General features: G+C 37.5%; 1 protein-coding gene across 1 annotated transcript in view; it reads left to right on the forward strand.

Annotated features, from left to right (window-relative positions):
• The first annotated feature begins 277 nt into the window (after positions 1-277).
• The window catches only part of LOC127647174 (carnitine O-palmitoyltransferase 1, liver isoform-like), a 59,980-nt gene continuing 45,574 nt past the window's right edge, over positions 278-14,683 (forward strand). The window contains exons 1-4 of the mRNA XM_052131275.1: positions 278-386; positions 3,428-3,570; positions 4,101-4,240; positions 14,094-14,265. Of these exons, the coding sequence (XP_051987235.1) occupies positions 3,430-3,570; positions 4,101-4,240; positions 14,094-14,265 (453 nt within the window). The 5' untranslated portion in view covers positions 278-386; positions 3,428-3,429. The remainder of the gene's footprint in view (positions 387-3,427; positions 3,571-4,100; positions 4,241-14,093; positions 14,266-14,683) is intronic.

The raw sequence follows: 14,683 nt of genomic DNA on the forward strand, positions 1-14,683 counted from the left end.
TTGTGTCTAAAATCTGCTATGGAATAAGTCCATGTGCTGTGCTCATTTATTATAAGCAGACCTATGAATTGTGTGTGTTGGAGTTTTGTCAGTTAAATCAGCTTTCTCTTAACTTTGGGGTTAAAAATGTAGGAAAAACTGAGGACTTTGTAATTAGGCATCACATTATCATATTAATGAGAAGTTGTAAGACTTTATGTTTAGAAGATTATATTTAGTTCAGTTAACGCTGTACGTCGATAAGGTGTGATGTCATCACGTATGTAAATGAGGGGCACTGAGTTTACGCAGATGACAGATCAGCCCAGGTATGCATTTTCTGGAAGTGGAAGGGTGGGGAGCGTTAACTTTACTTCTGTGACAGAAAGCTGCCTTCAAATCTACAGGTATGCCTTTTTAATCATGTCATAATTTTGTGTAAGAAAGAAAAACGAAAAATTATCGTTTGTTTTGGTTTGAAGAGTTTTGTAACCGGTGATTGTGCGGGTCTTCTCGTGTGAGTGATGAGTAAAGTGTTCTTGAGTGCTGTAGGACTTACAGTGCGTAAAGCTGACATTTCCATGGTTAGTGTTGTCAATAAAAACTAGTTCTTATGTTTGTTTTTTCTTCAGAAATGTAAAAGCAGGTCACTTTGATAACTTTAAAACATAGCACGCACTTAACTGTGTAACAAACTATCAAATCTATGCAACACGTTTGATATTTTCTATGTTGTTCTAGAAGCAAAAATAAACCAAAACCCAAAAGGCTTTACACCGTGCTTTCGTTTGAACGGAGTTTTTATTTCTCAAAAGGGGATTTTAAATTCAACTAAAATTTGTAGTAATGACGCCACACCCAAACATTGCGTAGCGCTCCATCACCGGGTGGTCTCTCGTGATGTTTCCTCTTCATAGTAAAGACAGGCCGACGCGTGCGCTTCAAGTTAGCTCTGCGCGCGGGGGGTTACATGACTGTGAGCCTGAGTAAATTATTTTTCTCTCTCGCAATCGCGTGTCGTTACTGCAACCACGTTTAACCAGTTTAACGGCATTCTGTATGTATAATTGCTCTAGTCATTACCAAACCACCCCCTTGTCTTCTACCTTCACCATTTTCCTTATGCAATCCAGGTTTAATGTTTAACAAAAACATTTAATCGCCGACACAGACTACGCATAACCGGATACAATTTCTTTGTCCAATTTTCATTTTTGCTTTCTGTCTCATTTCTGTGAATATGCTGTTTATTTAACCCCTTCGTGTCCTTTGGTCGTTGTAATGTCAATGCAACTCCTTCAAAGAATATATATTACTGGATCAGTACAAGTTCAGCTCAACAGCAAAAAAATGTATTTCTACTCGTCCCTCCTTTTCTTTAAGAAAGCAAAAATTGAGGTTACAGTGAGGCACTTACAATGGAAATAAATTAGACCAATTTTTGGAGGCAGAAATGTGAAGATTTTAATTTTATATAAGCACTTACATTAATTCTTGTTTAAAAACACTTGCATTAAAACTTGTGTATTATATTTGCTGTAAAGTTGTTTAAATCGCAATTTTACAGTATAACAAAATAAGGAGTGGTGGTGGCGTAGTGGGCTAAAGCGCATAACTGTTAATCAGAAGGTCGCTGGTTCGATCCCCACAGCCACCACCATTGTGTCCTTGAGCAATACACTTAACTCCATGTTGCTCCGGGGGAATTGTCCCTGTAATAAGTGCACTGTAAGTCGCTTTGGATAAAAGCGTCTGTCAAATGCATAAATGTAAATGTAAAATTGGATATAAATTTGCACAGAAGGTTAGTAAGTGACATGCATATTGTTTGTCTTGAGGCTATACTTTTGAAATAGTGAGTATTTGAATGTTTACAGATTGGCCCCCTTTCATTTCCATTGTTAGCACCTCATTGGAATTAGAAATGGAGTCACTGTGCTCTATCAGTTCAGCATGTGTAGATCCATAGAAAACAAGTTCTCGTAGTTAAAAAAAAAAATAATTATCCATGCAGCTTTTCTAAAATTCATATATGCATTTATTCACATAGTTTAATACAGGCGAACACAAATGTTTCTGCTTAACTGTCTTCAGTGTATAATATCATTATACAACTGCACAGGGTTCTTTTAACGTTCAGTACCATCACTTTCAGGTGTAGGCATTAACTGCTAATCATAGGTACTTGGAACACATAATTCTTTCATTAGTTATTTTCACAAGCTCGTTAATTGAACCAAACATTTTTATAGAGTGATCCAATGTGTCAAGTGACTAGTAAACCACTTCCGTGCATTCACACCACCTCAACTGACAAAAAGTTCATAAAATAGGTCAAAGCATACATTAATGCATACATCAGATATGAATGCAATTATTGAGTCACAATACAATCACTAATCATCTTATCACCACATATTTGTGCCTCATTGTACCATGATTTTTGCTTTTTCTAAAGAAAAGGAGGGATGAGTTTAAATTTATTTTTGTTGTAATCAACATGCTGCTTATTGAGCTTAACTTGTGTTGAACCAGGAATATTGCTTTCATGTAGTGTGGGGGATTTTTTGGAGACCTCTTTTGTAGTGGTAACACAATGACTGGGGAATGCATGGATATAAAGATACAGTACATTATCAGGAAAAATGCTCCTGGAGTGTTTCACTTCTAGCTTGCTGGTGCAAGAAAGTGATTTGGATGAAGAGGGTGTACCTATTTAGCATCCTTTGTGCATCTGTTACTCCACAGCAAGTCCCTTTGTTGCAATTCCACCAAATGCTACAGGCCTTAATGTACAAACATCATAATTGCTGACTTTGCATAACTGTTCATTCCATCTCTGCTTGACCACATCATTTTCATATTAAACTGAGTTCCACTGCCAAATCCTACTCTATTATGTTGCTCAAGTGCACCGTGTTTCTAATATTATTTTTACTATTTTAATATTAGGGTACAATCATTTCTCTAATTTATATACACACACGCATACAAATGGGGAAAAACAAGACAACATTAAAGCACTGAGAATAATCCTACTTTATATTTACTGATTTTATGATATAATAATAATAATGGTGAAATCATAGCTCTACAATGGATGTCAAAAACTGTATATAAGACACCACTGGGGGGCATTGATGTCATAATTAAAGCTTCTTTATTCCTCACAGTTTGGTTTAACATTGAAAAAACAGGGTTCCTGGCATTTTTGCAAATGTTTACCAGATGTGGATCAAATGGTAGAATGACAACTGTTTATTTCTATGGTCTTCCTGAATGTATTGTTTGGAATTTTCATGCCATCCCTTCTGGACTTGTACATCTTCATTATTAAAGGGGAGAACCATTACAGTAAAACAAAAACATAACATATTGTGCTTTCTATATTTTAGTCATACACTGTTTTGTATAATGCCTAGATTGTGTTTTTTCTGTATCTATAAAGCGATGGCAGAGGCACACCAGGCAGTAGCGTTTCAATTCACCATCACTCCAGAGGGGATCAACCTGCACCTCTCCTACCAGGCTCTCAATCAAATCTACCTCTCCGGATTGCGGTCCTGGAAGAAACGCATCAGCAGGATTAGGGTCAGTCACTGGAATGAGTGTGCTTATCATTATTTGTGTTCGTGTCTCAGTCTCTGCTCTACAAATCATAAAACATTAAGTTTCAGTGCACTGCTTTGTATTTAGTCTTGTCTTTTTACAAATAAATAACTCGGTAAAGTTCTCTGAGGGATGGTCTGTGTTTTTATTGTAAACAGAAGATATCTGTGTGCTCTTATTCTAACGCCATTAAAACACCATACCAGAACCAGATACAGGCATTTTGTGTTTTAGGAAAATTTGTCTCCTTAAGTGATTCATTCTCCTCACAAACTGCATTATTGTTCAGTGATAAAATTCCAAGAATCCTTGGATAGTTCTGCTCCATTGTTTTGCATAAAACACCTTTGTGTATTGCTGCCAAAATGAACTATAAACTTTTAGCTGAGTCAATACCGTGGCGGTTTATTAGATGAAGAATTTGTGGCATTTGTGTTGCCCAAATGTGTGTGCATGCATGTCTATGTACATGCTTGCATTAATACTTATGAATGTTTAATTTTTTTTGACAGAACAGAATCATAAAAGGTGTATACCCAGCTAGCCCCTCCTCCTGGCTTTTTGTTGCCATAGCAATTCTGGCCACTATGTACATGCAGTCCGATCCATCAATGGGCCTCATTACCAAGATTAAGGAGCACCTGCCCCTCAGGTAACACCTCCTTTTACCTCTCAGTAGACTGTTCTTTAAAACGATTTACTACCTTAAAGTGGCACTCTCCTAAGGCAATGTACAATAATTTGGCATAGTAAAATTCAGGGTAGAGAAAGAGCATAATGTCCTTGTAAAAAAGAATGTCATTATTTTGTAGTTACAACTATTTTGTAGCCCTAGTGGTATGGATGCAGAATCATGCAAAAACATCATCGGTTACTGATGATGACGTTGTACTGTAGAAATGCACTATGCAGAGTCAGGCATGATTAATTTATTCTGTGAGCAAAAATCCCTGAAAATGGGGAAGCTACCAAGATAAATGAGCAGTATTTGGCTGGTCATGTGCTCCCAACATAGCAGACACAATGTGGCATCCCAGATCTATGTAAAATAAAACAGCTTTTATTAATGGTGTCTTCAGGTGCACCTGGGAAGCTCCTACCTCCGAGTCCAACATTGGTTATTACAACATGTCTTGCATTCAAGTGGGAAACAAATTACGGAAGACACCAAACTTAAACAAATACACAATAAACGACAGCAAAAGCTCTTTTATTTTCACCAGTGTATAAGCATAATTAAACACACCTGCATCAATTTTACATGACCAATATGATGCATTTATGTTATCAAACAAAATATAACATTTTATTAAAAAAAAACCAATATCAATATATTACATTTCTTTAAAAACACCCCACAAAGTGTGATTTAGTAATCGACTGTACTAAATATCACATTAATGTTATTGAAATAAAACACTGAAATTTAAGTAACTTCACAAAAACATTGCTGAAGCACAAACATGCTTTCCATCGTCTTTCACGTCAACACGCCCCTTCTGACATAAAGGCTAAAGACTTTATTAACAAAAATACTAAGACAAGCTGAGAAAAAAAAAAACCCGGACAGAGGTCAACACAGACTAAAAACAAAAAATCCCATTAAAGGGGGAAAAAAACAGAACTAACCAGTCCGACTGGGAAAACATGAGTGAACTGGAGGGAAACAAGAGGAAAAATCCAACAAACGACAAGAGACACAAGGAGAAAACAATGGCTACATATGAAAACGTTGACAGCTGCCTAATCAGTTAGGCTTAACTGACAGCTGTTTTGAATGAATGGAACTCTAAAGGAAACTGGTCTCCGAACAGTTTGAAAAGCACCTTCTTTTCATCCTGCCTCCATATACAGCCTCCAAAGGCAGCTTATGAGGGAGAAATCAGGCGGACAAACGAGAAGGGCAGCTGTAGCAAATTAACAGAAGATCAGAGAAATGAGGGGGCAGGGCCAGGGTATGAGAGAGAACAGAAACAAATGGAAGAGATACAAAATAACAGCAAAGAAACAACATTAAATAGTGTGTCAGGGTACTGCCATTAAAGTGTAAACAAGAAAACAGACAGAAGGCAGGATGCTGACAGTTATTTCCCATTCACTTCAACCCATATTATCCTCTGCAAAACATTTACCTTTCATTGTTTCAAAGGTATAGTTCCCAGATGTGTGTCTTGTTTTCTTTCTTTCTTTCTTTCTTTCTTTCTTTCTTTCTTTCTTTTCTTTCTTCTGCAGAACGCGAACAGTTTCTTAGTAGAATATCTCAGCTTTGTAGGTCTTCACAATGCAAGTGAATGGTAACCAAACTTTGAAGCTCCAAAAAGCACTTTAAGGCAGCATAAACGTTTTCCAAAAGACTCGGTGGATAAATAAATGTCATCTGAAGTGATAATCGCTTTTTGGTGAGAACACACTGTAGGATCTCATAGGCCGAAGTATTGTTAATTTCCACGCTCATAGGCCCCTGGAAATTCCACAAGAGAATGACAAAATGGCTCCCTAAGGTCTGGCCTAGCCCAGCTAAATAAGATGAACATCTGGCCAATAAAACGTACAAAAGAAAATCTGTGAATAAAGAGGACCCCTTCTCATATATGGTGTAAATCAGGGAATCCCCTTTGACCCCTGTGTTAGATCACACTCCCTGGAAACCCCAGGAGAGGCTAAAACACTCTGTTTTTGTCCTTCGATATAAACCAGTTTGCTACACTTAAACTAGAATCATCAGATCATGAGAAATTGTGATTAGTATTTTGCAAATAGTTGCTAATGAAGAAGTTACTTTGTTTCACTAAAGTGCTAAAAGACAGGTGACTTTGCATGATCCTAATGTGAAGACATCTCATCTTATTCCTTGAACATTACACACAAAGTCACTGTACTTTGCTGACAAATTAATGGTTATAGCCTGATGTACCTTTTAAAATATGTGTCGTGATTTGTAATCACTTATATCTGACAAATCAATTATTATAATCTCTAATCTTGTGTTATTCATGCCATTTTTACTAAGAATGGTAACAGTTCAGGATAAAACTCCTCATGTTTAATATCATTGAAATTCTTTCTGCATTTCAGGAATGTTTATGTTAATGAATTTTTTCAGATTAACACTTTTTATTGATTCTTATACTGAATACAAAATAAAACAATATAAATTAACAGAATCAACTATTATCACATATTAATTCCCAATCCCCAACCCCACCCTAACCCCCAACAAATGGTCATGGCCGCCATGGTCAAATCCTGCTACACATAAAATATAAACACAATAAAATAAAAACATAACAATCAACAAATAAAGAAAGTAAAGCAGAACATAAAAATCCCACAAAGGATAAAATTGACAATTTCAACAACAATCATATTTGCATTTAAAACTATAAATCTCTCACCAATGCCCTTTCCTGAGAGCCTTATAAAAAGGCTAAGTACTGCCCTATTTTTTTAGTAAATCATTCCAAGTTGCCTAGCCTTTTATATGACATCTCTTCAAATGCTGCTACCCTGCCCATCTCTGTGTGCCACTCTTGAAATTAGTGTGTTCCAGCCAACTTCCATCCCCTAACAACGACCTGTCTGCTGAACATAACACTGGCTATAACACTTATACCCTGTATTAATGACTGCCCCATTCTGATTGGTATCACCAGCAGGTGGGCGTGTCTTTAAGACCAAGCCTATACAATCTGGTTGTATTGTATAGGGTCCAATAGAATCAATGTAAAATCTTAAAGTGCATATGGCACACCCTTATCTCTAGATGTAGACTTGATGTTTTTTAGAATCCTAGCCCACACTCCCTCCTCCAATACCAAGTTTATCTTTCTCCCATAATCTCTTGAGAGAACTTGAAGCTCCTTTGAATTAGTAGGGAGTAATACACTAATGCCTCATGACCTTTTCCAAAAACAGTAATCACCACTTCCAGAGTATCTGCCGCATTAGGGTGGTGTATGTTACTCCCAAAAATAGTACAAAGCAGGTGGCACATCTGTAAATACCTATAGAATTGAGACTTGGGGATCCCAAAATGTTGAACCATATTTTCAAAGGATCTCAACACTCCACTCTCATACAAGACACCGAGCATACTAACCTCCCTCAAAATCCACTCTGTCCAGCAGAAAGGGAACATATTAATACTTAATTTTGGTTCAGACATATGCGAAGCAACATTTAAATAAATGTCTGAATTAAACACTCTGGACACTTTTGTCCATATGAGTTAGTTTGACAGAAAGGATTTACAATGGCAAAATAAGGGCAATAACTTCCTGTTCAATACAAAACCAGGGAGGGTCACTCTCAGGTGGAAGCGACCAATGAGCCAAATGTCTGAGACTGAATGCATAATAATAAAACAAAATCTTGGGTAGGCCTAGCCCACCTTTGTAAATCGGCTTATGCAATTTACTGAAATGTAATCTGGGACGTTTACCATTCCAAATGAATGGTCTCCCTGTACCATTCCTACAGGGAGAGACTGTAGCAGGTAGTTGAATTTTGGAATACAATTTATTTGAATAACATTAACTTTCCCAATCATAGATAAATGTAATGAAGCCCACCTGCCAACATCACAACCTTTAATAAAGGGTCAAAATGAAATTTGCAGGTAATAAAAATGCCCAAATACTTAATGCCCTTTTTGGGCCACTGGAAGGCAACCAACTGAAAAGCCGTTACTGGGCAGTACCTGTCAGAGACAAAGCTTTGAATTTAGATCAATTGACTCTGTATACTGAGAACTTGGAAAATAAATTAATAATTCTGTGGAGGCAAGGCATGGATCTAGTAGGGTCGGAGACGAATAATAAAATATAATCTGCGTAAAGCAAAAGCCTCAGTGTATGGCTCATTTCTTCCACGATATATAGGAGTCCGACCATCACCCCTGGTGAGACAAAACCACGACTCATCAGTGAAGAGCACTTTTTGCCAGTCCTGTCCTGTCCAGCATAGGTTGGTTTGTGCCCATTGACGACATTGATGCCAGTGATGTCTGATAAGTACCTGCCTTACAACAGGCCTACAAGCCCTCAGTCTTCAGCATATTGTGGACAGTCTGAGCACTGATGGAGGGATTGAGCGCTCCAGGTGTAACTTGGGCAGTTGTTGTTGCCATCCAGTACCTGTCCCGCAGATGTGATATTCGGATGTACTGAGCCTGTGCGAATGTTGTTACACGTGGTCTGCCACTGCAAGGACGATAATCTGTCCTTCCTGTCTCCCTGTAGTGCTGTCTTAGGTGTCTCAAAGTTCAGACATTGCAATTTATTGCCCTGGCCACATCTGCAGTCCTCATGCCTCCATGCAGCATGCCTAAGGCATGTTCAAGCAGATGATCAGGGACCCTGAGTCAGTAGAAAGATCTCTTTTGTGTCCTAAGTTTTTATAACTGTAACCTTAAAGGGCACCTATTATGGCATTTAAAATGTTCCTAATATTGTTTTGGGAGTCACCAACAACAGTTTTACATGCATGCAATGACAAAAAACACTTTTGTTGTCTTATAATATGCATTTATGTTTACCTGATTTGCTCACCAACTCCCAAATGATTCGTTAAATGACTCATTTTTCCAAACCCCTCCTTTGCGTGACGCTAATCTGCGGTGATTGGTCAGATGACCCAGTCAGTTGTGATTGGTATGCTCTGTGCAGAGATTGTCGGAAACGGAACGCCCATCACCGCTTTTGTAGTAAAAAAATCAAAATCAGAGAAGGAATTTGAGTTGATTTATGTTAGCGATCATAGCCCAAAGTTCGGTGGTAAACACCCAATCAGTTATTGTTTGCGTTAGCCCAACACATAAACATATTGGTAAAGCACTGCATTACTACAAGTTATTGCTCTATTCTTTATGACAACTCCAATAACATCGACAAACATTTCACATATTTCAAAAAAATTGACATTGGAGACCTAGAAGCTGCGCTGAGCGTAACTTACACAACACACACAAATACTTATTAAGCATGCTAAAAAACACATAAAAGCAACAATTATTAATAATACTTACAGGTTGGAAGGATGGAAGGAGGAAGCTGATCCAAATAAACTTGGTACTGAACCTTCCTTCAGTATCAACCGGCTCGCGAATCCACACTTGAAAGCATTCATGTTCGTAAAGCAATCGTCATTAAAATGACGCGAACACAGCACAAGGTTCGGGCTATACTTGTGTGGTATGGTTGTAAATATAAACTCTAGCCACTGATTCTTCACATGCTCGTCCCTGGGCAGTGAAAAAAAGGTCGTTTTGATATGCACTTCAGAACACAGCGTCTTGTTGTCGACATGATGTTTTCAAGTTTTCCCTGGTGTCTGCGGGACAATGAGTGGGCACGGCCAATTTGATAATTTTTTGTCTTGACGTCACAACGAAAAGGAAAATGACTCATTGGAAAAACGATTCATTACATTGACTCAGAGTCGACTCCTACTTTTGAGAGACAATAACTTTTTTTACGGTGAACTTTCATATATAAAACTTTGCAGGATGTTTTTGTTCACTTAAATCTATGTTACACACTACATGAAAGGTAATTTTCAAAATTCCATAATAGGTGCCCTTTAATTGCCTACCGTCTCTTTTAGTGTCTTAATGACCGTTTCACAGGTGTAAGTTCATTAATTGTTTATGGGTCATTAAACAAGCATGGAAAATAATGTTTAATCTCTTTACAATAAATATCTGTAAAGTTATTATTTTTTTTTACAACATTACCTTTAAAATACAATGTCCTGAAAAAGGGACATTTCTTTTTTGCTGTTATAAAAAAGTCCTTATCATCAATGTTGGGTGCATACATTTTCCCCAACATAAGACTTTTTGTCCCTGAATTTCAGCTAAAATAATAATGACTCTTCCTAATTTATCTTTACTCTGTTTGAGACATTTGAATTGTAGATGTTTATCAGTGTAATGACTCCCCTACTCTTAATCGAGCCAGCACTTTAAAAAAAATGCTTCCAAATTTTTCAGCTTCCTTTGTGGAAAGGTGCGTTTTTTTTGGAAGATACACTATATCATATTTCTTACACTTAAGAAGAGAAATAACCTTCCTTCTTTTTATGGGATGCCCCAACCCATTCACGTTCCATGTGGAGAGAGAGAATCCACTCATATTAACATTTGACATGTAAGAAAAAATTGATTGTGTGTAAAAAACTGGATTATAAAGACCACATTCCAACATTAGTGCAACATTCAAACCCTGTACATTCCCCAGAACCAAACAAACAGAAAAAAGAAAAATGTGCGCATTAACCCTGCGCTCAACAGTGCTAACTGGCATCCATCCCTTCAAACTCAAACACAAACTTTCTGTCAGATTACGCAAGTCCGGTGATTCTATAAACATTTTGTGAGATAGAATTACACAGCAAAGATAATCTATAAAGCAAACTCCAGCCAATAGGCAGAATAAACACAAAGAGCATTTAGCATCCATAAAACTGTCCTAAAGGTGTATTATTCTACAAAATAAACTCCAGGCGCTATGCGGAACCAGCCCAAAAAGAGTGCACAGATTCTTCTGACAGTCAAACGAATGTTCAGTGAGCCGGTCCATTCGGCTGCAACAGGAGTACAAGCAAATGACTTACTCACTCACTCCAATAACTTTGCAAGAAATTCTCCACACAATTAACTCCAGCTGATAGGCGGCACCAACACAAAAAAACGAGCAGGTTCCTCAAACTGTCAGGCAGAAGTTCAGTGAGCCGGTCCACCCGGCCACAACATGCGCACCACAACATGTCCCACTCACTCCATTGACTTTATGAAGAACATCACTTGCTGTGGGCATGTGAATGTTTAACAGCCATCTTTAACATCTATTCTCAATTTGGCCGGGAATGTTATTGCAAAAGTGACCTTCCATTGATGTAAACGTTTATTGCATTCCTTGAATCGATCACATTTCACTCTTGTCGAGTTCGCAAAGTCTGGGAACAAGAAAATGCTGTGGTTCTTTCAAGAAAGCCTTCCTTTACTCCTTGCCTCATGTAACAAAAGATCTTTATCGGATGATCTCAGAAATTTGGCCAGAATTGATCGGGGTCTGTCTCCCTCAGCAGATCACCGAGCTGGAAAACTGTGAGCTCGATTTCCATCTTATGGCCTGCTACAGTCAGGTCCATAAATATTGGGACATCGACACAATTCTAATCTTTTTGGCTCTATACACCACCACAATGGATTTGAAATGAATTGAACAAGATGTGCTTTAACTGCAGACTTTCAGCTTTAATTTGAGGGTATTTACATCCAAATCAGGTGAACGGTGTAGCACACGTGACTGGATTTGCTAGTCCTCTTTGCGGAAAGCCTTGCTTCAAAGCCCCGCGTGATCATCCATCAACGCAACAGGCAACGAACATCTACGATCTAACAGAGGTCCAAGACATCAACAGAATGAACTTTCTACAAAGAGCCAAAGAACCAAACAACGCAAGGAAATGCAACGACACACAAGTACATCTCCAGACCTTTTTCTTTTTCTCCCCTTTTTCTCCCCATTTTGGAATGCCCAATTCCCAATGCACTCTTAAGTCCTTGTGGTGGCATAGTGACTCGCCTTAATCTGGGTTTGTGAATTAATCATAATTCCTTTTATTAAAGCTTTTTCCTTACAATAGAAATTGTGAGTGGATGCTGTAAGATGGTGGAGAGTTTTATTCAGACAAATAATTAGTTATTTGTCATTTAGCTTTCTTATGGGTGTCGAATGCGGCTAATTCCATTATAAATTCCCTATATAATAATGACGTAGAATGCAGACAGTTTAGTTTATTTCCTTTCAGCCATATATGTTTGTTTTCTGCCAAACTATCACAAAGCACCACAATAACAGTTTAAAACTTGTAGACTTGCAGGGAAAACATGCTGATCGAGTGCGATTATAGGAGCACGCAGCCAAGTCTAGTTTACATTAGCGCTTACACACACACACACACACACACACGTCTGAGATGTCAAAAAGTACATGGACTGCTGATATTATTTGTTCATTTGTTTTTACAGCAATACAAATTAAATAAATAAAACAAATACAGTATAGCAGACATAACCCATTTGTTCACATTGTAAGGGTATTTGGTATGCTAAATTTAGAAGGGAACCGTTAAAGTGCCCTCATTCTCACACCATTATATGTAAGGGAATCTAGGGTCTCAAAATATGTGAGCTATGAACTAAATTAAACTGTCCTGATTCTACATTACTATGTAAGGCAATTTATAATGGAATCAGTCGCATACGACAACCATTATAAATTTGATAAATGACAAATAACTAGATTATTTGTCTGAATAAAATTCTCCACCATTAAATTCGTAATACAACGTCCCGTTGTATCCGCTCACAATTTCTACTGTAAGGAATTAGCTTTAATAAGTGAATTATGATTAATTCACTTATTGGAGGAATATTATTCTCATGGCTTATTGAAAATAATATTACTCATATTTAGGTACAGCTTTGAAGCGAAACATTTTAGAAACAGGGATGAGATTATCAAAATATACCACAGTCAAATCATCTTTGAATACAGACAAACCTTATTGCTATTCTAAACATAAATCTAATCTAACACATATATACATGAGACAGTTTGGTGAGAAGAGTGACAGAATGTGAAATAAATGATCAATACAGTGAAAATAAACTTTGTGGAGTCTGTTGACAATGCCTTAAGAACCATTTAAGCTTATTTGAGTCTACATTGATTTGCTAGCGGATTACCCAAAGTATTAAACTAATACACCATCACTTTGAGTACAATATTGGAGATGTACTTGCATGTCGTAGAGTTTCCTTGCGTTCTTGGTGTTGCTTGGTTGGCTCTAGGTTGAAAGTTCGTTCCGTCTATGTTTTGGACCTCTGTAAGATCAGATAGTTATTGTCTGTATGAATGATGAGGTTGGCTTTGAAGCGATGCCTTCTCTGAACCATAGAGAGTAAGAGGCTTCCTCGGGACTTTGAGTCCCGAGCTTGGACAACTTGTGCAGTTGTTGGCTGTCATATCTAAAATTAGTTTGATATTTATATAACTAACCTGGGTCCATAGCTTCATATCATCCACCCACTCCTTAAACTTTGATGGGTGAGGCACTGTCAAACAACATTGTGACCCGCTAATGTATCGGCACTGTGGAGCCACGTTTAGACAACTTTTAAAAATGTAATACGCATCACATTTTAATACGCTAATGCGAGTCAAATCACTGGAGTCTGGAAAGTGCAAACAGGCATCCGTTATGAATCATGGAAGACTTCTTTGTTCAAGAAAAAGGTTGATAGGGGTCCTTTGTTCTGGGGTAGTCAAAGTGTTATATGTGTGCATTAACTATTAACCTGGGAACTTTTATTAACCAGCAAGGCTTTGTGTAATGACAGCATTTGAATTTAGGAAGTTATATTCATATGGCGCATACAGTATTTTCATTTGGAAGTTATAATGCACATTTTTTCCTCTCTCGTTCTCTCCTATCAGTCTGTCTCTGAGTGCTCAGGGGCAAACTATGCTGTCAGCACTGGTGTTCAGTACTCTACTGTGGTTGTCCCTCATTCTGGCTCTGAGGTTCTGTCTAAAGCTTCTCCTATCATACCATCGATGGATGTTTGAGCAACATGGTCGCACCTCTACCAAGACCAAAGTCTGGGCGGTCAGTGCTTTAGTATTTCATGTAGCCTAGCCTTGAGAAATATCATGGCTATGTGTCTTTTTTTTTCTATATAATTTCTATAAAGATACTCAGTATTGCATAAAGTTTGAACAGTGTTGCATGAACATTTACTTATTGTTTGTAAAAACACTGGAGTTTGTTATTGTAACCACCATCCGTAATGTGTTTTTATAGGTGAAGTTTGGAATGTTTACTGATGTTAAAAATACATTCTCTTATCCCTGCAAAGATTAAAAAATGCAGTAACTTAACATTTTGTCACATTTTGCATTTTTTCTATGTAGAGCAGTACATGAATACATTTTGGTTGGAATTTATTTAGTGTTTTGGAAATCTGTGGAAAAAGAGTTGTTATATTTAATAATCCATTTGGTGTCGCTAGAGGCACAAAAATGAC

This window comes from Xyrauchen texanus, chromosome 8, assembly GCF_025860055.1.
Source record: "Xyrauchen texanus isolate HMW12.3.18 chromosome 8, RBS_HiC_50CHRs, whole genome shotgun sequence".
Taxonomy (NCBI): Eukaryota; Metazoa; Chordata; class Actinopteri; order Cypriniformes; family Catostomidae; genus Xyrauchen; species Xyrauchen texanus.